A 24,165-nucleotide genomic window follows, 5' to 3' on the forward strand; every position below is an offset into this window, starting at 1 on the left:
TGTTTAATAAAGTATAAAAAGATCTTAAAAACACCACATACTCTACCTCAGTTTTCTTTATAGTTCATATTTCTCATATAAAATTATTCAAGTGTAGCATGAGATAGCTGAGACCAGCCCTGCTGTACTAAATACATTTTAATTTAGTATTAACTAATTAAGGATAGTTAACTACTTCTAGTGTCAAAAAATGGTATTTTTCTTACTGAAAATTTACTTATTAAAAATTTTCATCTTTATTGTGAAATAATGCAAGAAATTTTCTCAGTTACCAGTATTTATAACCATTATTTACTAGTTTATCTATGCATAATATAATAAGAGAATTGTCTGTTTTACTTCCAGTTGAAATCAAACTTTATTCTGATGGGAAACACATAATAAGCTTAGATAAATTTTTAATGGCTTTTTTCATATAGTTAGAAAGTCAGAAAAATTATGATAATTATGAGACATTGTCTGCTTTTTCATGTTATTATTTTGTGTTCTTCAGTGCATAATTTAGTTAAATAAAAATTATTCAATGGAGTAATATCATTAGCATAAAATATAGGTTTAAGTGTCATCAGTAGTTAAAGGCATAAAAAAGAAGACCCAGTTAAGTACTTTATTTTTTGTTTTTCATGTGTATTTGTTTAGGTTAAATTAGGTGAAATATAGAATAGTAATAATAAAGCAATTTTTTTGATGAGGTATGCTCATGAGAAGCCCATGTGTGATGTAATTCAGTAGGGTAACATGAGCTCCATGCTCACTAGTTGATTTACAAATATTATGATGATAATATTAATACAGTTCAAAGAGCAGTAAAATAATGAAATTCAAGTGTCAACATGTGTAAACAATTATGAGTTTAAAGATATTTAAAATAAACAAATGTAGTTTTGTGTTACAATTTGAAGTCATTCTAGACAAAAAAAAAAAGTAGTTTTAGTTAGGGTAGAAATAATAACATAGAATATAAAGAGTCCACATAAATTAAATTTGAATTTTTTAAGATAAATATAGATCACTTATCATTCGGGTAAATAAACAGAACTACTAGATATATTAACAGACAAATCTTTATTAGAAAATAATTCATTGAAAAATATAAATTTTTGCAAAGATGCATATAGTGTATTAAAAGTAATAATATGAAAACTGTAACAAGTACAAAATGGTTACAAACTTTGTTGATTTGATCAAGCCTGTCTGAAATGAGTTAATATTATACAAATATTTGATACTTAAATAGATTTAAGTTAATTATGCCTAAACATGTGATAACTTGATAAGTTCATTATTATTGTACGAGTAAGTGATTACTTAGTGAAATATTTCATAGAGTTAACAATACATAAGTACCCAAAAACTTTATAAGAATCATATGTTGGTTAATAGTTTACAGATAATAACCAGTGTTAAATGGATTTGAACTATTGTTTAACTATTGGATAACTCAAAAAGGAGCAAGTTAACATTTTGCAAATATGTAAAAGATAATAGCTGAAATGAATCAATACCATTATCCATAGTGAATAAACATTAAAAATATTGTAGCACAATATTATTAAATAAGTCAATAAAATGGTTGCAAAGAAGACTGGCATGTTAAAGAAATTGTTGTGTCATGGAGAGGTTTTCTTTATGATGACATTTTAATGAACTAGTATAAAGTAAATAGAAAGTAGTATATTGATTTATGAATTTTTCTTTACAGTTAAACTAGCTAACTGCACAGATTCTGAGTTTGAGTGTGGAACTGGTGTATGTATTCCTTTTCAACTCACCTGTGATGGTATTGCTGAATGTCCAGACGAGAGTGATGAGAACATAAATTATTGTGGTATGATGTTTTCTGTACTTCGTGTTTGGTGAATATGGGATGTCTTTGTTGACAGAGTTTTAATACTAATATTTTTACATTTAGAATTAATTTGAAGATAGTATTTGTACATGGTGATATACATTACTGTTTCAGAAGAGGTTGAGTTATGAGTTGGATTTGATGGTCATTCAGAATCATCCTTTTATTGTTCAGAAAGAATTTGCTGATTGTTTAGAGTTATTTCTTGTATAATTTAAAATAAAAGAAAGTTTAATTGCCATCCAGAATCATTCTCTTTCATTGTTGAGAAAGAAAGTTGGAGGTGATACAGTCAATCTCCCAGAACAGTGTTAACCAACTTCTGGTATGACCATTTCATGTGAAGAGAGTGCTCAAGAAGAACATCATATCTTTCAAACTCTTTATAGTACACATATATGATAATTGTGTACATATAAGTTTGTATTTAACACAGTTCTTCCTAACAACAGATGAATGAAGTATTTTATTTAAGTTATTTTTAAACATTTTATAAACTTCCTTTAAATTTCACACATGAACACCAAAAACTTCAAAACAACTGGCTTCCAGTTGTTGAAAAGTTTAATGGTCTGTTGCATTAAATCCAACTTTTATTACAGTTGCTCTGTTTTCTTTTTGAGTAGAAGCTTTCATTAGGCTCACAAAATATGCTATATGACGATCTAGAAACATCATTACATCAGATACTTATCATTATAATTTATGTTATGAGTGTAGCTAGATGTAGGGCCAGGGAGATTGAAGTTACATCAGCCTTTTCAAAAAAACGTTTTTGAATACAAACTTTAATATTAAAATTAATCCTTGTTATAAATATTGAAATCAGCCAAGTTTAGAGTTACTTCAAGTAGACATGGTTTTAAGTATGTGTATTTAAAGAGTTTACAAGGTAGCTCTCATACAGTAGTTTCTTATTTTTGCATATAATCCTAAAGACAATTTAAATATCAAATTGATCTTGAAGGAACAATAAATAATGTAATGTTCAGGTATGACACCAAATAGTAAAAATATGGTTGTGTAGTAGAATGCATAGTTTTTTTAGCATTTATAAATTCTTCATACTTTAGAGAACAGTGCAGTCTTGTTTTTTGAGTGATTTGCTTGTTTTATTCTATGTAAAAGTCAGAATTCAGTACTTGAAAACTTTTTTGTAGTTTTGACCAATAGGTCTTAAGTTTACTCTTTTATGTCATTCAGAAACGTGTCAAGTCTCATACTCTAAGTCATAAAATACTCAATGAATGAACACTCAGTTATATGAAATACACAAGTTCATAAGAATGTGCACTGTGAATACTACTAATTAATTTATTTTAAATTACTCTGAAGATATACTGTTAAGAATCTAAAAAGAAATGTTTATGTAAGTTCCCCATGATAAATGAAAGACAACTCATAACATTGTACATATAAGGTACACTATACTACTGTAAGAAGCCCTCTTTTTTTTTTTTTTTTTCAATTGCTATTGCTTGTTGTTACCAATGTGGGTTAGATTCCCACAAACTGGTATAGTTTTAGACAACTGATGAATGGACCTCATATTCATTTTTAGAACTTAAATCTTGTGTATTATTACAAGCTGAAAGACAAGATTAAGATAGTTTTAGGACAAACTCTAAGCAATAATTCATTGTTCAATCATTGTTGGCATTAATAATGAAAATTTTTTTTTGATGTGTTGTCAGAATACCAGGACTGGAAAGTGTCTTGTAAAAGACAAAATGTCAACCTGAAATGCTATTTTTACTCATCTGTAATTTTGAATAAAAAACTGACAAACTCAGAGGAATGTGGGAAAAAATGTTTGCAGTTTTTGTGATTTTTGTCACAGATTTTAGATCTATTAATTTCTAATGCTTTGCCAGTTTTCATAATTTAAGCTGTAAACTATTTCTATTACATAATAGCAACCAAAACTTAACAAGCAGTGCTCTTTTCTTCTCTGTTTCTATTATATTATAGCAACCAAAACTTAACAAGCAGTGCTCTTTTCTTCTCTGTTTCTATTATATTATAGCAACCAAAACTTAACAAGCAGTGCTCTTTTCTTCTCTGTTTCTATTATATTATAGCAACCAAAACCTAACAAGCAGTGCTCTTTTCTTCTCAGTTTCTATTATATTATAGCAACCAAAACCTAACAAGCAGTGCTCTTTTCTTCTCAGTTTTTTTTTAATACCAACAAGAGCTATTACTAGAAATAACTCTCAAACTACATAAAATAACAAACCCCAGTTCAAGAGGTCTAGAGCTAGAAGGTGTTATTTTATCTATATATATATTTTATTCAGTTATGGTGCATTTTTCTGGTCATATTAATATTGTATAATGAAACCTGTATAGTTTTTTTATTTTTACAGCTACCAGATTGTGGTTTTTTCATTGTTGGACTGGACATTGTATATGTACTGGTATCTGATATGCAAATTTTTTATAACATTGTATAATAATAAAAATATATATATTTCTTGTCCTATGGTAACAAATACTGCATGTTTTCCGAATGGTTATTACATTGTTGTTGTAATAGTCTTGTAACCCTTTATTTAACTTATTTTCTTTCATAACTTCTGTGAAGTGGTACATAGTTTCTTTATTTGTTGTTGTAAGTATGAATACTAAATGAAAATCTTCCAATTTTCATTATTAAAACAATTATAACGTTACAGAGTTTTTTACTAGTATATATATTGTATTACTTTTGTTGCAGCTACCAGGACATGTCATACGGGGTTTTTTCACTGTTCCAACAACCGTTGTGTTTCTAACAAGCTAGTCTGTGACAAAGAAGACAACTGTGGAGATTACTCTGATGAATCTAACTGTACTTGTAATGAAGATGAGTTCAAGTGTACACGAGGACCATGTCTCAACATTAGCTACCGCTGTGACCAGGATCCAGATTGTCCAGATGCTACTGATGAAATGAATTGCAGTTAATTGTTACTTTACATATATATATGTTCTTAAACATCTTCCTAGCTTCCATTTACATAAATGAAAAATAATAAAACTTTCAAAATATGTGATTTTATTTTCGTACATTTTGCTTTTAAGCTCTATCATTTAATTTCTGGTAATGCTGTAAACACTATCTTAAGTTGTCTTTTGTAAAAAAAATCCATTTATTATTATTATGATATATTTTGTTGAAAGCATTTCACTTAGGTTTTCTTAATAATTTTTTTTGTATTTGATGTGAGAGGCTGTTAATGGATTTTGAACTTTGCATGTTAATATATGTTATAGGCTCTAAAACGGCTATGAAACATTCTGTTGCTCATTATTCATCTTGCTTGAAGAAAATCTTGAATCTGTACTTACAAAAAATATAAGCATAACAATAATAACATATTAAAAAGATTAATTAATGTTGTTATATAAACAGTATATTGTCTTATTAAAATTCGTTTTAGAAAACAAAGTGAAGGAGTTTGAAAGAAATCTTAACTTTTCAGTAGTTTCGTTTTTTCTAAAAATTTTTATAACTGATGTGATGATCATTGTCAAGCTATGTTACATTGACTTTCAGTCTAAACTTTACTTAACAGTGGTCATACTGATGATAAGAGCATCATACAAAGACTTGGCATGGCCAGGTTGGTTAAGGCTTTCGATTCGTAATCCGAAGGTCATGGGTTTGAATCCCCATCACACCAAACATGCTCACCCTTTCAGGCATGGGGGTGTTGTAATGTGACAGTCAATTCCACTGTTCATTGGTAAAAAAGTAGCCCAAGAGTTGTTGGTAGGTGGTGATGACTACCTGCCTTCCCTCTAGTCTTACACTGCAAAATTAGGGGCAGCTAGTGCAGATAGCTGTCATGCAGCTTTGTGCAAAATTAAAAAACAAACAAACAAACAAGCATCATACAAAGTTTCAGAAAAATCTAGTGAAAAGCTGTGATTTCTTTAAATATCTATCAACAGTCAGAAAAATCAAAAAGTAAAAGTAAAGAAGTATTTTCCCACATCATAAAATGATGGTTTTGATATTCATTTATGGATTTAAAAATAACTATCAGACATTAGGCTTGTTTCCTTGAATAATTGTTGAAGACTGAATAAATTGGCTCTTTCTGTAGCTCAACCAGATTGCTCTCTGAGGGCTAGCATGAACATGGAGCTAGTAAATTGTAAATATACAACTAATTGTATAAGTCCTTCCTGGATTTGTGATGGCCACAATGACTGTTGGGATAACTCTGATGAACAAGACTGCAGCCCTAGTAAGTAGCTGTTAGTAAAATGAGATTCACTAACTTTTAATTTTAGTGTTTGTCTAAGCTATCACTTAGAATAAATTTTACCTAAATCAGACAATAACCTGAATATAAGCATTATTACAAATAATTTCACTATAGAATTCCCAACATTAAACCTTTTATACTCTTAGTTGTATTTACATTCTTAGCTTGAAGCAGAAATGATTAGTTTTACAAATAATTTGGTGGTATAAAAACGTTTTTCTTGATAGTATGATGAAAGTGTCGTTTAATAAATCATGACTAATTACCCCACACCTCTGACTTTATGATTACATATCTTATGATAGGTAAACCAATTTTTGAGTATAGCCTGTATGTGTGATACAATATTTGTAACAAATCAGTATGATCTAAGTCCAAACAATGTGTGTACTCGGTTGATGAATTCAGTTCAATGTCCCAAAGTGATATAAAGGCAGTTGATAAATGCAATTTGAGTGTGTGTATACATAAAGTGTGGTTGCAGTTCAATGCTTCATACAGCAAATAATTAATAAATGTAAGCTGTATGTGAGTTTTAAACTTTGAATCCATTACCTTATACTTAAGAGAGAAGAAGTACAAGCTGTTTGTGTACCGAAGCTTTGGTTTAGATACTGAAGACATCTTATACATCCAAAAAGAAGAAGATTAATATTGTACAGTTATATTAAAAAAAATATTTAAGGGTGTCTTTCATAACTTACTTGCTACAGAAAGTGTTAGGGAAATAGGCATGACTTAAAGTTTGACTGTTAGCTTTTAGCAATGCTGGAAAAAATCCTATGTAGATTATGTTAAAAAAGTATAGTGCGATTAAGTCAGTCCTGAAAATGTGCATTGTCATCACTTCTGTTTTATTAGTTTGTTAATTCACTTGTGTATATTAACCTTAGTGAACCTGTGGAGATGAAACATTGGTTAACATATTTAAAATAAATACATGTATATCTGGAGTGTTAAGATCATTTTTTTCTAAATGTTTTATTATAATGTGTAAATTCCTATAGTATGAACAACAAATAGTAGACATTAGTAATCATTCATTCTACTTGACACTTTCTAGGGATTCCATTGGACAGTATTTTATAAACAAAATGGGATTTAAATTTTCTTTGTTATGTACAAAAGTAGTGTCTCCCACTTTTTTTTTCAAATATGGTATGTGAGAGTTATTGATGTAATTCTACACTTCTTACCATGTTGATTTGTGCTTGCTCACATTGTCCAGAAGTTTTAACTATCATTGTGAGAAGTTGATACATTATTATAGAAATTTTATGCTAATAAATATATACATATATTTGTTTTTTCTTTACTTGCTTCTCAGCATCGGAAGATTCGCCTTGTCCAGGAAATGCATTCAAATGTAACAATGGTCTGTGCATACCTCAGCTATGGAGATGTGACCGTGATAATGATTGTAATGATGGCTATAACAGTACACTTAGTTCGGATGAAGCAGATTGTGGTATGCTAATTAGATCTTAAATAGTAGTACACCTGTAACATGTTTTTATTTAATAGGTGTGTGAATACAAGGTAACAAGCATTTGAAACACACAACTTTTGATTGAGATTTACCCCCTTCCCTCCCTTGATGTAGCAATAAACAGGTTTAATAAAAAACCAGAATCAGTTACAGCCAGCATACATTTTCCAAAGAAACCTTTTCTACCTTAACAAAAACTATGAATTTTTTCATATAGCATATCTCCTGTTTTCTCTTAGTGTGAATATGACTCAGATATTTGACTATTTGCATACACATGCAGTAAAAACAGGTAAATGATAGATATTTACAATTCAGTTTTGTATATTGTGAATAGTTTGTACATCAACATTAATTCATAAAATAAATTTTAACAATTATGTATTTTTTCCTTATAAAACAGTATTGAAAAAGAAATGTACTTCTTAAGCTTGAAAACTCTTAACTGATGTTTACCCCCACCAAAATATTTGCTTAACTGTTTTGACTGCATATCAAAATATAAACTTGCTTGACCTGTGACAATCTAAAACAGTATTAGTGAGTTTTGGATATCATGTATAATTGTTTCAGATAACAAAGAAAATTTTTTCTAACCTTTCAGAGGATTTGCTTTAATTTATTACAGATGATTCTTGTGACCTTCCTTAAAAAAAAAATTGAATTGTTTCTAAACTGCACAAAATGTTCCTAGTTTTTACATGTACCCAGTATTAAATGAATCATGTTTCTAACTTTTACCCAAAATGTTTGTTGTTGTTTTGACTTGTGCGTACCAGATACTAAATTATATTCCTGAACTTAGATCATTATTTTTCTCTAAAGCTAACAAGAACCAAATTATGTTGTCACAGAATAACCAGAATGTTTCTTATTTTATGTGTAGCTAAAACAAATTTACAGCTTTAGGGGCTGATTCTATAGCTCATTGTAAAATGTGCTCCAGAGTTGAGGTTATCAGAAAAAATCACTGTATTAAATAGCAAATGTTATGTGAATTTAATCTGTTGTGAACTCGTGTCAATTTCATGAAAAAAAAAGTTAAACCATATCTCTTTAAAGCATCATATAACAGTAACTTTTTTCTTCCTTTTTAATAATAAAAATAAATAATGAAAAAAAAATCTAAGCATTATTGCCAGTGGAATCTATTATTTTGTTCTCATTTAAAGTAATGCTCATTAGTAACAAAAATATATAATGAAAGAAAATCTAAGCATCACTGCAAGTGTAATCTAATAACTGTTTGTGTAATACACATTAAATATTTGCACACAAAATGACTGACAAACATACTAATCCTGTTATCCCAAGGACATACTCAGAGTTTTATGCATGGAACTGCTACTGTGTATAAAACATTTCAAATGCATTCTAGCACATTTTCCATAAGGCAGTAACATTTCTTTCCACAGGTATATTTCACCCATCATTCACAATTACAATTTAAAATGTTTCCCAGGTGCTCAGTGCAGAGCATGCTTATATTTTTACATATAAATTTCACAAACCATGAAGTCCTGAACTACTTAGCCTTTAAACAAGGCTCATCACAGCCATGGATTCCCAGATTGCAGTATCCCAATGGATTAATGAACAGCTTTGTTTGCAACTTTACTGCTCACTAGCATGGTTTCTTTTAGATAATGCAATCAAATAGGGGATACCTTGAACACACATTGCTTGATCTGTATTCACAATATGTACATACATGTCAAGTATTGTTTACAAACACACTCACACATGCTGCTTATTAGACATGATAGGCTGGCTATACATGTTAGCATGCACATCTTTGAACTAAATAGTTGTTGCACAGGCATTAATAGTAACAATGTTTATGAATTATACATGACTAATGAATGTTTTTAATTTTGGAAAGGCCCATTCATGGTTTGTTATAATATCTGCTCAGTTAAGAAACACTTAGATCAATTTATGTGGAGTTAAACCTTTGTTGGTAACCAGCAAGTGGCTCCCAGGTCCCCATTAATATTGAGCTTGTATGTATGATGCACAAAATCCATTAGTCACATGACTATTTAGGTTACATACTGAATTTTAAGAAGATCACACCATCTCTATAATTTTTGGCTAATCAATCCTTATTCAAGAAATGGTAATAATTTGTAGTGTGTTTCATTATTTCTATAGATTCTCTGATATTTCTAGTAGTCGTATCATTTGACTGAACCAAAACAACATTTTTTAAAAATAATAATAGAATTCAGTTTTTTTAATGTATTAATTAAGAAAAAGAAAAGGTAAATTAAACATTACCATTTATTATAAATGTCTTTTTGTTATCATGCCACCTTATCAAGAGTCATTTCATATGAATTTACAGAAAATTTCAATGTTTATATTTATAGGTCTTTAAAGTTATCTTTTAATGTAGAAAATATAAAAAGTGAAATGTTATGAGTTAAAAATGTAACACTAAATAAAGGTTTCATATCAAATATTGTTGATAGTTCTATGAGAAAATTTAATAAAACTACAAATGATGATTCAGAAAAGTCACCGTTTGATAAAACATATAAAATTGAAATGTTATTTCTACTGTATGCCTCAGGTGTGTCTTGTAAATTATCTTATAGATTTAAAATGTAAAATAAAAATCTTATTTTGATTTATAGGCCTTTGAATCAAATTAGTCAGATATTAAATAAAACTAAAGATGTAATTACTGTAATGGAGAAAACAGGTATTTACAAAAATATATGTGTACACAGTTGGGATACATTGGTCAAACTAAAGTAAATTTAGAAATATAAACCATAAGTTAGGAATAAAAGCTATAATTCTGTACTTGATGATCAAGCAAATCACACTGGCCATATAAATCAGTGGTAGAAAAACTGGTATTGTGAGTTAAGCAAATGATATGACTTAGAAATATCAGAGAATCTATAGAAATAACAGAACACATTAATAATTAATTGTCATATGTTGAATAGGGATAAAGGGTTAGCAAGTTGTAAAGTATGGAAATGACATTGTCTTTAAATGCAGTGTGTAAATTAAGTAGTTATGTAATGAATGGTATACTGGGTGTTCCAAAAAATATTTTCACACTTTGAATGATTATAAATATTATGTTTATTAAGATATATCTTGGTTTTATAATCCAAGTTTTAGAAGACATGTATAGAATCTTTTGAGTTATTGCAGGTGTTCAAACTGGTGACCATTCTGATCCAGGTACTGATGATAATGCAGACAGATAAAATTGCAAACTTCACAAATCATTTCATTTGGTATTTGGGTGCATTTTCTTTCAATTGCTACTCTCATCTTATTGACTCTTGCAGATTTTGTACTATAAACCTTATCTTTGATGTATCCCCATAAAAAGAAGTCCAGAGGTGTGAGGTCTGGTGAACGTGGGGGAAATTCAGTGCTACTTCTTTGTCCAATCCATCTGTTTGGCACATTTTTGTCGAGATAGGCCCTCACGTTATGATGGTAGTAGGGAGGTGCTCCATCTTGCTGGAATAAACCTCCTCATCTCCAAATTGCTCTCGAATGCATGGCATGACAGATTCTTGCAGCAGGTTCAGAAAAACAAGACCAGTGACTGTGTTTTCAAAAAAGAATGGTTCAATTATGCCCTACGCTGATAATCCACACCACACTGTAACCCCTGGTAAGTTTACATGGTGTTCAGCCATAAGACGTGGGTTCTGAGGTGCCAAGTAGGTGCAATTATGGTAATTAACTGAGCCATTTAACCTAAATGTGGCGTCATTGCTCCAGACAATCTTGTTTGGAAACTGTGCATCCTCTGCAGATTTTGCCAGGTACTATTTGATTTTGGGGTTTCTTTCTCATGGGCTATTTGCCAAACAGATTTTCTTGGAGGTTGGTGGAGACTTTCCAACAGCTCTGCTTCTTGTGTTGGACTGGTGGATGACCACGGTTTTCCAGAATGCCCTTTATGGTTGTCTTGAACAGTTCCATTTGTTTCAAACTTATCTCTGATGTGAGTAATGGTGAGTCGCATTAGTGGATCTGTTTGAAACTCCCTTCTAAACCATCTTTGCACTTCAGTTATGTTCTCGCACTTTCAGTAGCACTTTAAGATAAATTTCCTTTTCTAAAAGCTTGCTCATGCTTCTGCCATTACTTCAAATCAGTTGCCCTGTAAAAAATGAGTTTAAGTGAGTTATAATCATTCAAAGTGTGTAATCATGTTTTTGGGACACCCTGCATTTATACATATATATATTTATGTTTGTATTATATTTGATTTTAAACTCTTGAGGTTGATATGATCAGATGAAAAATATGTAGCATTTAATTTGAGACTGTTGACACTCTCAGAATAGTGTTTTTAAGTTGTGTGCATAAAATGTTTCTTTGAGTTATTTTAGTTGTTTATATTTACACAAGTTCTTTGAACTTTAACCTTTTAATATTATATTCTTATTTTACTTGAATCCAACTACAATTTGATTATTATCCTCTATTCTCTATAAGTTCCTTATTTAATTGCATGTGTTTGTAATGATAGATGTTTTTGAAAAATATATTGTGTAAATATAATACATTTATGCAGTGAGTTTTTATCTCAGAATATCGATGTAAACCAAATCAGTTTGCGTGTCTTAATGGAGACTGCATACCTTCAATATGGAGATGTGATGGTCATCTTGACTGCAGTGATGGTGATGATGAGAAAGCAGATTGCAGTAAGTCAATTTTCAGCATTTTACAAAGTTTGTTAAAACAAATTTAAACTCAAGGTAGTTAAAACTTGAAGCATAAGTGAATGCATTCTTCAAATGTCTTTCATTTTGAAGTGTATTTTATTTTCACATCATGAATGTCACACTTGATTGCTTGAGGCATCACAATAATATCTGTCAAAACACATGTGTGTTATACACACAAAGTTATACAAAATCTTAAATGGTGTAAATTTCCATATTGAAACCCCATCCTAAAGGTATGTTATGAATACTTAACAGTTGGTGTGTTCATGTCATATAGTTAGATGGAAGACCTAATTAGATTTTAGAAAAATAATTGATTTTTTTAATAAAATGTAATGCATTCATTTGAAGTAGAAAACTAAGGAACAAAAGGTATCATTAAAACAGTGTGAAATATCTCTATGTGATAAATACTAGTTTACACATAGTACTGACATTACATTTTTGGAACAGTTTATGATAGCCATTAATTTAACAAGCATCTATGTTGGTGATTAACGATGCGTAAGATGTTCAAAAGCAACTCCAACATAAGTAATGTTTTATCGTGGAATTTGGTCCTGAAGTGATTACATAAAATATATAATTTGTGCATTAACATACTAGAAATAGGTAATGCAGGTAAAGTATTTGACAGGATATTTAAAAAACAAAGACTCAAGATAAGAAAGATATTTTTTTGTTCAAGTATAATGGCAGATGCAAACCATATTATATTCAATAGTGTAACTATAGTAGGTAAATTTAAAACAGATAATACAAAAAATGTGCACATAAAACGAAAAGAAGAAAAAATGCTGTCATATTAATAATTGCAAGTACAGTTACCATAATATGTAAATTTGAAGGGTCAATTGAACATTTTAAGAGCAGTGTTCCATGTCAGTTACTGAGCTTGGAACTTCTTCCTGTGTTATTGATCATGCTAAAACTGATGGGTGTAATTTTGCATTATTGTTCAACTCCACTGTGGTATACATTGTAATAAACATCTACAAAGAATAGTGAGGCAAATTTTTAGACACACATGATAATGAAATTTTGGCAGATATTCCACTGTCATGGACACTTGCTTCCAAGTTTAAGTGAACCAAATGCAGATATTTTGTGGTTGCACAATCATAAGAGTGCTGAAGAACTATATGATTTGGCTGTATTTGAATAGCATTCTACTGTAATGTTATCATGATTGTTTGGCAATCTTTGTGGTTAAGATCACCTTACCTTTTTTATGATTTGTCTGTAAAGTGCAAGGTGTTCATTTACATAACCCATACCAGTATATCCTTTGTTAGTAAGTAGATCTCACTTTTGTTTATTGTGCACTTTGTAAAGTTTAAATTACCCATTTTGTGAGAAATATCAGGTAACCATAAATTTTCAATTACATTTTAAAAATTTTCTATATAGTGTGTTGTAAAGTCTTATTCATGGTTGGTAGCAATTCACCCATTTCTTGTTCAAGTATATCATAGCCCAAGCTCACATGCAATATACCTTAATCTATAAAGTAGTTTTGTATAATACATCTTTCTTTCACCATTGCTTTGTGGGGGTATTTTGTGTTACTGATGATTTGTGGTTTGTTTTTTTTATACGAGAACAAAATTTTTGGGTATAATTTTGTGTAATAGTATATGTGTAACAATTTTCTATGTATATGTATATATGGGGGGAGGTAACTTTGTGGATGGTCAGTGTGCAGACTTTGACAGCAGCAGTTATAACCATGGGTAATGTACAGATGATATTTTCTGTCTTCTTATATGTGTGCTAATTTCTCCTCTGATGTTGCTATTTGCTATGTTACAGAAAGTTGTTTTCTAAACTGATGTGGTTTAGGTTTTGAATCTCAGCCATTTCACTCTATAGATATTGTTCCTTCAAACAGGTTATCATACATTCTTCTATCCATTAATTCACCCATGGTCACATTACATTAAACTAGGTATTTGTCATGAGACAGAAAATATATATAGATTCTACATGTAATTCTACAAGACCCATATAGGGTCCCACAACATAAGCATATGCATATTGTTCTTATAAAGTGCAGTTAATCCTTCATATGGAATATAGATATATTACCTAACACAAAATATCATAGTTGTTATTAATTCTCATAAAAGAAAATCAACAGCTATCAGCAAAAAAAGCAACTATGATCAAGTGCAAAAACAGGAATCTCAAGTTACAAATACCTAAAAGAAAGACAATAAAGTAAGGTAGTTGCATCAAAAACATGTTCATTGATGTAAATTTAACTTAGGTTCAATACAATCAAAAACCTCAAACAATTTAAAAAGCCAAGAATGTCAGTATGAATTTATCATAAATGTTTATCATACAGTTTTGAATTTGTACAACATTTTTATAAATTTAAGATAAGGGTTTCTGTAAAAGTTTTACAAGTTAAGCATACTAGTTTAACTTTATTAGGAATGGTTCATATATTTTCACATGTAATTATGGTAGTACACATACTGTAATTGTGAAAGCAATTAATTTATGTTTATGAAATTTGGCAAGCTTTCAGTAAACATTAAACATCTTTTGTAAGCAGAAAATCAAAAATTTTATTTGCATATTTTCATTAAAATTTTGCCTGTAATTACACATCAAGATTAAAGATACTCTTTTCATCTGCATGTTTTATTTGCATAATTCTTAAAACCTTCTAAATAAATCTCAAATGTTTTTCTTTTCCAGAGAACTTTATATTTTATCTTTCGATATTAATTTGTATTCTATAATGAGTAATTTTACATTAAATTCCATTCTTCTTTGAGGTGTGATAAATAAATTAGAGAAGAGGGAAATTTGAGTGTTTTGATGTTGTTTTTTTATAAAATTAATAACTTAGAACTTTGATTACGAAGTCTTTTAAGTAAATTTTGAAATAACTCTGTAAAATATTGGAACATATTTAAAGTTTTAAAATTTAATTCCAATTAAATTGATTGTGTCAGCTTTTGAATATGGGCTTCAATTCTTTCATAGTAGGTGTCTTTAACTTGTTGGTGATAAATTCAAATATTAAAAAAAGATAGCACACAATCCACTTGTTTTAAAATAATGTGTATTCAAAACAAGCCAAACATACATACAAAAATTCTTTAAACAACAGGATATCACAGTTGTATCTAAAACTAAATGATTCTCTTTTCATGCCAAAGATCCATACAGGCTGATTCAATTACTTTAGAATTCAATTGACAGGATAAATTATTTTTTCTGTACTGTGCTTCTCCCCATACAAGCTGCAATAAATTCACTTATGTAACCTTGTGAGTTACCACAGTTGTATACAGAGCTTTAAATAGCTGTATCCTTTTTTATCATAGTCCATGCAGATAGGTTGAATTACCATAGAACACTTTAACAAGACAGACTATTCTCACTATCTCTGTTAAACTGTGAAACTCTTTTCAGATATTGGTTGTTACAACTAAATTAACAATCACACAGCCTAACTTCACTTTCACTAACTTAACTTCTTCTGACTTAACATGTTGATTACCACAGTTGTATCCAGAGCTTTAAATAATTATCTTTTGTCAAAAGTCCATACAGGCTGTTTCTGTTACTTTAGAACCCAGTTAACAAGACAGTTTATTTATCTTTCTGTTGTTACAATACAGCTGTCAAACACACTATAGAAATCACCTGTTAAAGCTAATCACTTGCACCATAGCTAACTTCATGTTTTCTTTCACTTACTAACTATTTCTTTAATGAACTTACCTTGCTGTATCTGCACATATTTATAAGATGCAACAGAAAATTCTAGTACTGTCTATCCCTATAGTAACAACAATATTACATATAACTAGAAAAACATGGAAGCTTCAATTGGGAATAAGTCAACAATGCTACTAAAACCTAGTACAACAGTCAAACAGGATACAAACTGTTCAATTTGTTCAAAATTACATTACAAACTTTTCATAACTATTGCTTTTAAAATAATAAACTTGCAACCATTTTGTTATGAAAGCTAAATAGTGATTAAATATTAAATCACTAATTAAACAAAATAATAATACTTGAACACATTTAGTATTTACTTTTCAAAGTATGTTGAAATAAAAATAGGCTTTGTTCATACTTGTGCATTAAGATTATTCCTTACAATTTTTTTTTTTAATTTAAGTAGCTATTACTGTAATTAAAACTTAAATTCTAAGATAAAATTATGAAACAGTTTATAAGTCATGCAAAGGATTATGTTTTGGACATAAAATTATGATAACGTGTATGTGGGGCTTTCATTTTACTTAATAATTAATCTTCAATAAGCTAAAATTTGCTGAAATTTCAAAGTAATTTTCCTAACAATTGTTTCAAACATGAATTTTTTTTATCCATGACCACAATAAAAGAGTAGTAATCAAACTCTCATAATTATTTTTGTTTTAAACTGAGCAATTATAAACACCACTTTTGTTTGTGTGTGTAAAATGGGTATAGCACAAGATCTGTGCTAAACTTCCTTTTAATTTTTAGTTTTTTTCTGTCAGCAAGCTATAATAAATCTTGGGTTTTAATATTGCATTAAATTCCATGGTTGGTAAAGTTAATCATTGGGATTTGCAAAAAATAAGTAATTTTTTATTATCAGTCTTCACAAGTGATGTTAAAGAATATTTAAATACATTCAAGATATCTGAGAGAACTTGTAAACAAGAGTTATATTTCCTTTAAATATGATGCCTGCCACGTATCTATTGGCATATGTTTAATGGATACCTTATGAGATTGGTTTCAGTTTTGTTTTGTTAGTTTTTTTTTACATAGTTTTCTTCTTAGTTTACTTGAGCATAAAAGTCAGTGTGATTTTTATACTATATGTAGTTTTGATGCACAAAATTGTAAATAAATCATAATTTAAAATAACTGTGATTAAAGCAAGATATTTATCTTGATAGTAATAAGGCATGTATAATGAAACTTTATACCATGTTCTAGTGACTCGTCAGTGTGAAAAGACAGAATTCAGATGTAATAATTCTGGACAATGTATTCCCCACACCTGGGTATGTGATGGTGAAAATGATTGTGGAGATTCAGCTGCATCTGATGAACATCCTCAGGAAGGCTGTCGTAAGTACTTTCCAGAAGTTACAGCTAAGCCCATCATTGTTGATTATTACTTTTGTATTTACAAGCCTAATGGAATGGGATATAAAGAATAATTTGTAGTACTGTTTCTAAAATAATTAAAAACTCACTGAATACAAAGGTAACTATTAAAAAGAATATCATTTATTGTTATATTATTTGCATAAATTGATTAACCTGTATGGAATTTTGTTACAGAATGATTCCAACAGTTTCTGTAATTAAATCGTTTTATGAAAAAGAAAAAAGTTCATGCTGTCCTTACACACAATTTCACATTTTGTTCAGATGTATGTGTAAGTTTAAGATTCAGCATTTCAGTGATGTGTTTCAGCCTGATACATTTACTTGAGAACATAATTTTGCAAAAATCAAAGTGTAGTCTTGTTAGTTCAGTGATTGAAGCTGTATTAAATTTTTACAGGATTCTCTGTGAATAAAGACATAACTCTCAGACCCACTGTTGGTGATATATGACACAGTTAGTATTTTCTGTGCTTGCCTAGAAGACATTTTAGATATAACCTTGACAGCACCTTAGTAAGAAATACACTCTGACGTTAGAATCATTTACATCATAGAATCAAAATTTAGAAAAGTTGACAATATTAAAGTATAAACTCTGTAAAGTTACACTATCTATTTCACAAACTATTCAGTAATCTTATAATACAGACATGATTTGTTGGCAAGATAAACTTTTCAAACTTTCTGTAATGTTTTAAAGTATAAACTGATGTAAAAAAAATCAATATCAAATCATTGTTAATGTCTCATATTATCTATTCAACTCTTAAGTTCTGTGCATAAGAGGTTCTATTATTTTTCAGGACTCTCTCTTCCTTAGAATCCCTCATTCCTTTGAGATGCACATAAGCGTGCCTATTCTAGTGGAATATGTAGATTCAGGGTATTCTTTCTAAGGTTCCAGTGTCCTCATTTGTGAATCTTCCCTCTCCTCAAGGAAGTGTTATGTTGACTGAACTGTTCCCATGCTACTTACTTCCAGTTTTCCCTAACCAATTCCCAAACTGGATCCATCTCTTCACTTATGCTTTTTTTCTTTGATTAAGATACATCCCTGGTTGTGGACTAAACTTATGACATTTGGACAAAGGATGAGAATTTTCTCCACATTATTATGCTTGCGCCTTTAGCTTTTCATTGGGTATGTCACAATTCCTGCCACTAATGGTGGACCACTTGGTTGTGATCCGATCTTACAATTTCAGAGTCATTTCTTATGTAAGCCATGCAAAAAGCATTTGTTTCAGGACTTATTGCTTTTAGGCATTAAACCTACTCTTCTGGGACCATTCTGGGTTTGTATTGTTGCCTATCATTTGCCAAGAACTAAGAACTTGTAACTGCCTCTCTTGGGTACTCCACATTCTACCAACTCCAGGTCTTTTGTTGAGTTTTCTCTGAATTAAATATCTATCTCATAAGTGGCTTTGGCTACCAATGCTTTTCAATCAAGCCTAATCTCGCATCATTCTATATGCCTTTTCTCCTTTTCATTTTCTCACCTTCGTATGTGACACTCTTTGTCAGGTCCTGTTGTTGATGCCTCTTTGGCTAGCTCAATCTTGATATCCTGTGCTTACTTACCTAGCATCCAGACACCCACTTTCCTCCACCCAGTATCTATTCTCTGTTACTTCAACCTCATACATCCCTTTTACCTAGCTGTTGTTCCATGGTTTGTTCATCCCTACTACTGCTGGTTATCAGGCAACCTGCATTTCCTGCTATTACAGGGTGTTTTTTTTTTTCTCTGTCATCTACACTCTGTTCTTCTCTGACTGGGACCTTCCTGTGACTTTGCTCACTCTTATGCATGTATCAGTTAAGCCCACTGGCTTCTTGCTTACCTAAATTTAAGATATAATTCTTACACTTTAAGTACCTTTATAATAAGAAATAAAATACTTTTTCTTTGCTGTAGATTGTCAATGATTCTTAATTCTAATTTTATGGTAATGACTGCACTACACTAAATAGATATTTTGTATTTAATTATTCCATTTACAATGGGGAAGGATGTTAACGCAAAGCAAAGATGGATATGGCACTTTGAGATATCTTCATAAAACCTGATAATAATTTGTTAAAGATTCTAAGTATCTTGTACAGAAGAGTACAGAATAGTTTGAATGCAAGGTGATTTCTATTTTAAGTATAAAAGTACTTTTATCATTTTATAGTTTTCATATTCTATTTCATAACTTCTAGAACCTCTTAAACAAATATCAAGTTTTTTAAGATAAATGTTTAATTTTTATATGATATCACTAGCTCTAACTGTTATCATCAGTGAGCAATGCAATAAAATGATTAAATTATGAAACAGAAAAAAACAACATAACATTTACTTTTTGGTAAGATATTTTTAAAAGATCTTATATGCTCTGCTGGTACTGTGGTAAGTCTGCAGATTTACAATGCTAAAATCAGGGGTTCGATTCCCCTCAGTGGACTCAGCAGGAAGCTTGATGTGGCTTTGCTATAAGAAATTATGCACACAAAAGATCTTATTTTGGTTAGATTTCTATTTTCATGTCTTTTCATTTTCATACATGGTTAATTTTTAATATTTTATTTTCCTCTTTTTGTTCTTTATCAAGTCATTGATTCCCTTGGGACATATTACAGTATCTAGCAGAGATGCATACTCCTTCAGTGAAATTTTTGTGCACCACTTAATATTGTAAGCCTTGAGAAGTATAATATATAACTAAAAAAATGCTTATACTTTTCAATTATACATTTCATAACAGTATATGATTAAATAAAATATAAAAGTAAGACCTTGATACAATTTAACTGTATCTCAAACTATAACATATTTGTGTAAGAAACAACTGTACGTAACAAAACCTGTGCCAGTTTCCAAATAACCATTGTTATTTTACAGTGTATAATGAACGCTTTCTAATGACTATATACATGTATATGTAGCCTCTGCATGTAGGATATAAAACTCAAATCTGTTGAAGGTGGGCATGGCACCAGTCAAGGGGGGAAAACATTTATTACTTGTTCAAATGCAATTATCTAGAAAACTTTGAAATGTGCATGTCAGTAGGTTCAGTAAAAGTATTATTGTTTAGGTGTACATCTACACAACTAGCATTATATTATTGAATAGAGGGAAATGTCAAAGTAGAGAATTTCCATAGCTTGTGAATCATGTGATGTCTGAAGTTTTAAGTAGTTTCTTTGAAATGAAGACTAAAACTTGGATAGCATGAAACTTTGGATCATAACTCACATTATATTTGTAATTTCATTTACATGCATTAATAATAAAGATGTGTTTTTAAATTTTGAATGTAATACAGTGACTTGCACAGAGGTACTTGTTTTGAAAAGGTTAAATAATGTACCAAAGAACATAGAATAGTAACATGCAAAAAGCATATAGTGTGCCATTGCTATTGCAACTTTTCTAACTATATATGACTAGGCTATGAAAGTTATGTTTTGCTGAAGTGATGTTAATATTATAATGAGTAATTTACATAAAATTACATACTTCTTCAGGGAGTGGTAAATAAAGAAGAAATGCCTAGATAGAAAGTGTCACAATTTTCATATTAGAAAACAATTCCGGATTTTTGTAATATTTCTTTATAAAACCTAAAACTAAAACATACATACTAATAAAATTTGAATTATTATCTACAATTTTATACCAAATTTATTCATATACCATGGTGAAAAAACTATTTTTATTATTAAAGTTTTGAATGTAACTTACCAACCCATCATAAAATGCAGAAAACAATGTTTGTGGTAAGAGGATTAATTACTTACAAATTGATATTTTGTGTCTGCAGCATCTAATACTTGTAAGTCCCAGGAGTTTCAGTGCAAAAACATGCGATGTATTTTGAAGCAATTCTATTGTGATGGTGATAATGACTGTGGTGACTTTTCTGATGAGCCTATTTCATGTGGTAAGTTTACATATTAAAGTAATAAAATTAAATTATGTTTACTTGTGTTTCATGTCTGAAGTCAAATTCTTAGTTTGCTTTTTATTAATAAAGGTATACTTTTCAAAAGTACTTTGGTCACAGGATTTTATGGTTTTTGATTTCTTGAAAGTACATGTTTTACTAATGTCATGAATGAAATGTTATATGTGTGTTGTTTATTTAGGTAATAATATTTTATTTGAATGCTAATTTTGTAAAATGTTAGCTAGTTATTGTTTTTTCACTAAATGTGTGAAAGTTCTGCTTCTAACATTATTTACTGTTTATACAGTATACAGAATAATATTTGAATGAAATATTTGTTTTATTCACAAAAATTTGCCTCAGTGCTTTCCTTTTTTTTTGAACCAACAGAAAATCTGAATATACCATTCATTGTACAGTTAACAAAACTTTTATATAATTGTTCTATTTTTATATCTCTGTAATCAAATATTATACAATTTCATATCCTGCTTATATCAGAAGTGTGTGCATGTCCTATCTGTTTGTCTGTATTGTAAGATATTATGTGAAAGTTTTGTTTCTATATTTATATTATAAAGCTTTACATTTGAGTTGAGCATAGCATGATAGTTATTTTGTTTGGGAATGCATTGAAGGGTTTCGTGTTTCATGTGTTTGCTGCTGAAAATGCTCTGTACTTTGCTTGTAGGTGCATTAAAATAACAGTCACTTCCACTATTTGATTCAAAAACTCAGAGAAAGCCCTGGCTAACTGGCTATCCTCCTGGTTTGTAACTCAAAATTAAGAGACAGCTATACCTTATCTAACTGTTCAGCCCATTTATGAATAAGGTGCTGATTTGGTTAGAAATTCCAACTGGTATTTGTTGTATGTGATATAAAAAAACTTGTATGAGTTTTGTTTCCTTTTTTACCTGAAAATATGAAAATGTATGTGTTTGTGATTTATCACACATTGTAATGTGTGTTTCACATCTTTGATTGTTATCATATTTTTTGTAAATGTGTAGTGTTCATGTTTAATCAACAGTATGTTGATATGTGCTGTTTATTTTTTGGAATGAACAAGAAGATTGCTTTTCTCACTTTTTCATCAGAAGTGTGTGTGAATGTTCTCTTTCCTCAGTTAGTCAATAAAGTATATGAATATAATGTTTTCCTCATTTAATACTGAAGAAACTATTATTTTTTTTAGACAAAAAAGCAGTCTTTTAACTATATGAGTGGTCATTTTGACCTATCTTGAAACCATCTGTTAACAATTAAAGTGTATGTAATATAACTTTTAATATAATAAATTCACAAAATGTGTCAATCTTTTATTAAACAATGCATTTTCTACACAATAAATATCATATTTTTATTTTTTCGGTATTTTTACTAAAGATGTGTCTGTGAATTTATTTAGGTCATAGTCAGATTCTGACTAGTCAGTCCAAAATGATTTTCATGTTAAAATTAAAAATATTTTTTTACCTTACAGTTTTTAAATTTCTCTGACATCAGTCTGAAGAAAGTTTGCCCCACTTCTCAATGCAGGATATTTTCAGCTGTGAGATGTTTGAGGGGTTTCTTGCATGTACAGTCCGTTTCAAGTCACCCCACAGCATCTCGATGGGATTAAGATCTGAGCTTTGACTTGGCCATTCCAGGACTCTCCATTTCTTAGTTTTCAGCCAGTTCTTGGTGGATTTACTGGTATGTTTTGGGTCATTGTCGTGTTGCAGGGTCCAGTTCACCTTCAGCTTTAATTTTCTTACAGATGGACTCACATGTTTCTCAAACACCCTCTGATACACAGTAGAATGCATGGTGGATTCTATGATTGTGAGCTGTCAAGGTCCTGCTGCAGCAAAGCAGCCCCAAGTCATGACACTTCCACCTCCATGCTTCACAGTTAATATGGTGTTCTTTTCCTGGAATGCAGTATTTGGTTTATGCCAAACGTGTCCTCTGTTCTGGTGTCCAAATAATTCAATTTTGGACTCATCTGTCCAAAGAACATTATTTCAGGAGTCCTGGTCTTTGTCTACATTCTCTCTGGCAAACTTGATGTTCCTCTTAGAGAACAAAGGTTTCCTCCTTGCACACCTCCCATGCAAGTAAAACTTGTACAATCTCTTTCTGATTGTAGAGGCATGCACTTTCACATCAACAGTAGCCAGTGCCTAATGTAGGTTCTGTGATGGCATGTTAGAGTATTTGGAGACCTCTTTTAGCATCTTGCAGTCTGCTCTTGGGGAGAACTTGCTTGGACGACCAGACCTGGGCATGTTGGCAGTTGTTTTGAAAGCCCTCCACTTGTTGACTATTTTCTGGACAGTGAAATGGCTGATTTCAAAATCTTTTGGGATCTTTTTAAATCCCTTACCAGACTCATAAGCTACTACAATTTTCTTTTTGAAGGCCTCAGACAGCTCTTTTGCTCTCACCATGGTGCTCACTCTCACTTCAACAGTCAGGAGCACACCAAACTAAATGTCTGAGGTTTAAATAGGGCAAGCCTCATTCAAAATGCTGAGTAACGATCTTCTAATAATGTGCACCTGGTGTGATTCACCTGTGTGTGAGCTGAGCCATTTTAAGTGGGAATAAATGTGGGGGTGTCCTGACTTTTTCCTCAGTTAGAATATGCATTTTTGTAGAATTACATTTACAGAAAATCTTGAAAAGTCTTTTCTTCAGTTTTAATTGTTTAGTTATATTCCTATAATCTCTCAGTATTGTTAAAATTGAGATTAAATATCAAAATATCCAA

General features: G+C 30.3%; 1 protein-coding gene across 4 annotated transcripts in view; it reads left to right on the forward strand.

The window, feature by feature from the left end:
• LRP1 (LDL receptor protein 1) overlaps positions 1-24,165 on the forward strand; it is a 253,189-nt gene that overhangs the window by 155,729 nt on the left and 73,295 nt on the right. For all 4 annotated transcript variants that reach the window (XM_076456984.1, XM_076456983.1, XM_076456986.1 and 1 more), the window contains 7 exons: positions 1,703-1,828; positions 4,569-4,793; positions 5,944-6,087; positions 7,436-7,576; positions 12,175-12,291; positions 17,284-17,418; positions 21,279-21,398. In XM_076456984.1, coding sequence (XP_076313099.1) covers positions 1,703-1,828; positions 4,569-4,793; positions 5,944-6,087; positions 7,436-7,576; positions 12,175-12,291; positions 17,284-17,418; positions 21,279-21,398 — 1,008 coding nt within the window. The remainder of the gene's footprint in view (positions 1-1,702; positions 1,829-4,568; positions 4,794-5,943; positions 6,088-7,435; positions 7,577-12,174; positions 12,292-17,283; positions 17,419-21,278; positions 21,399-24,165) is intronic.

Source organism: Tachypleus tridentatus, chromosome 9, assembly GCF_004210375.1.
Source record: "Tachypleus tridentatus isolate NWPU-2018 chromosome 9, ASM421037v1, whole genome shotgun sequence".
Lineage (NCBI taxonomy): Eukaryota > Metazoa > Arthropoda > Merostomata > Xiphosura > Limulidae > Tachypleus > Tachypleus tridentatus.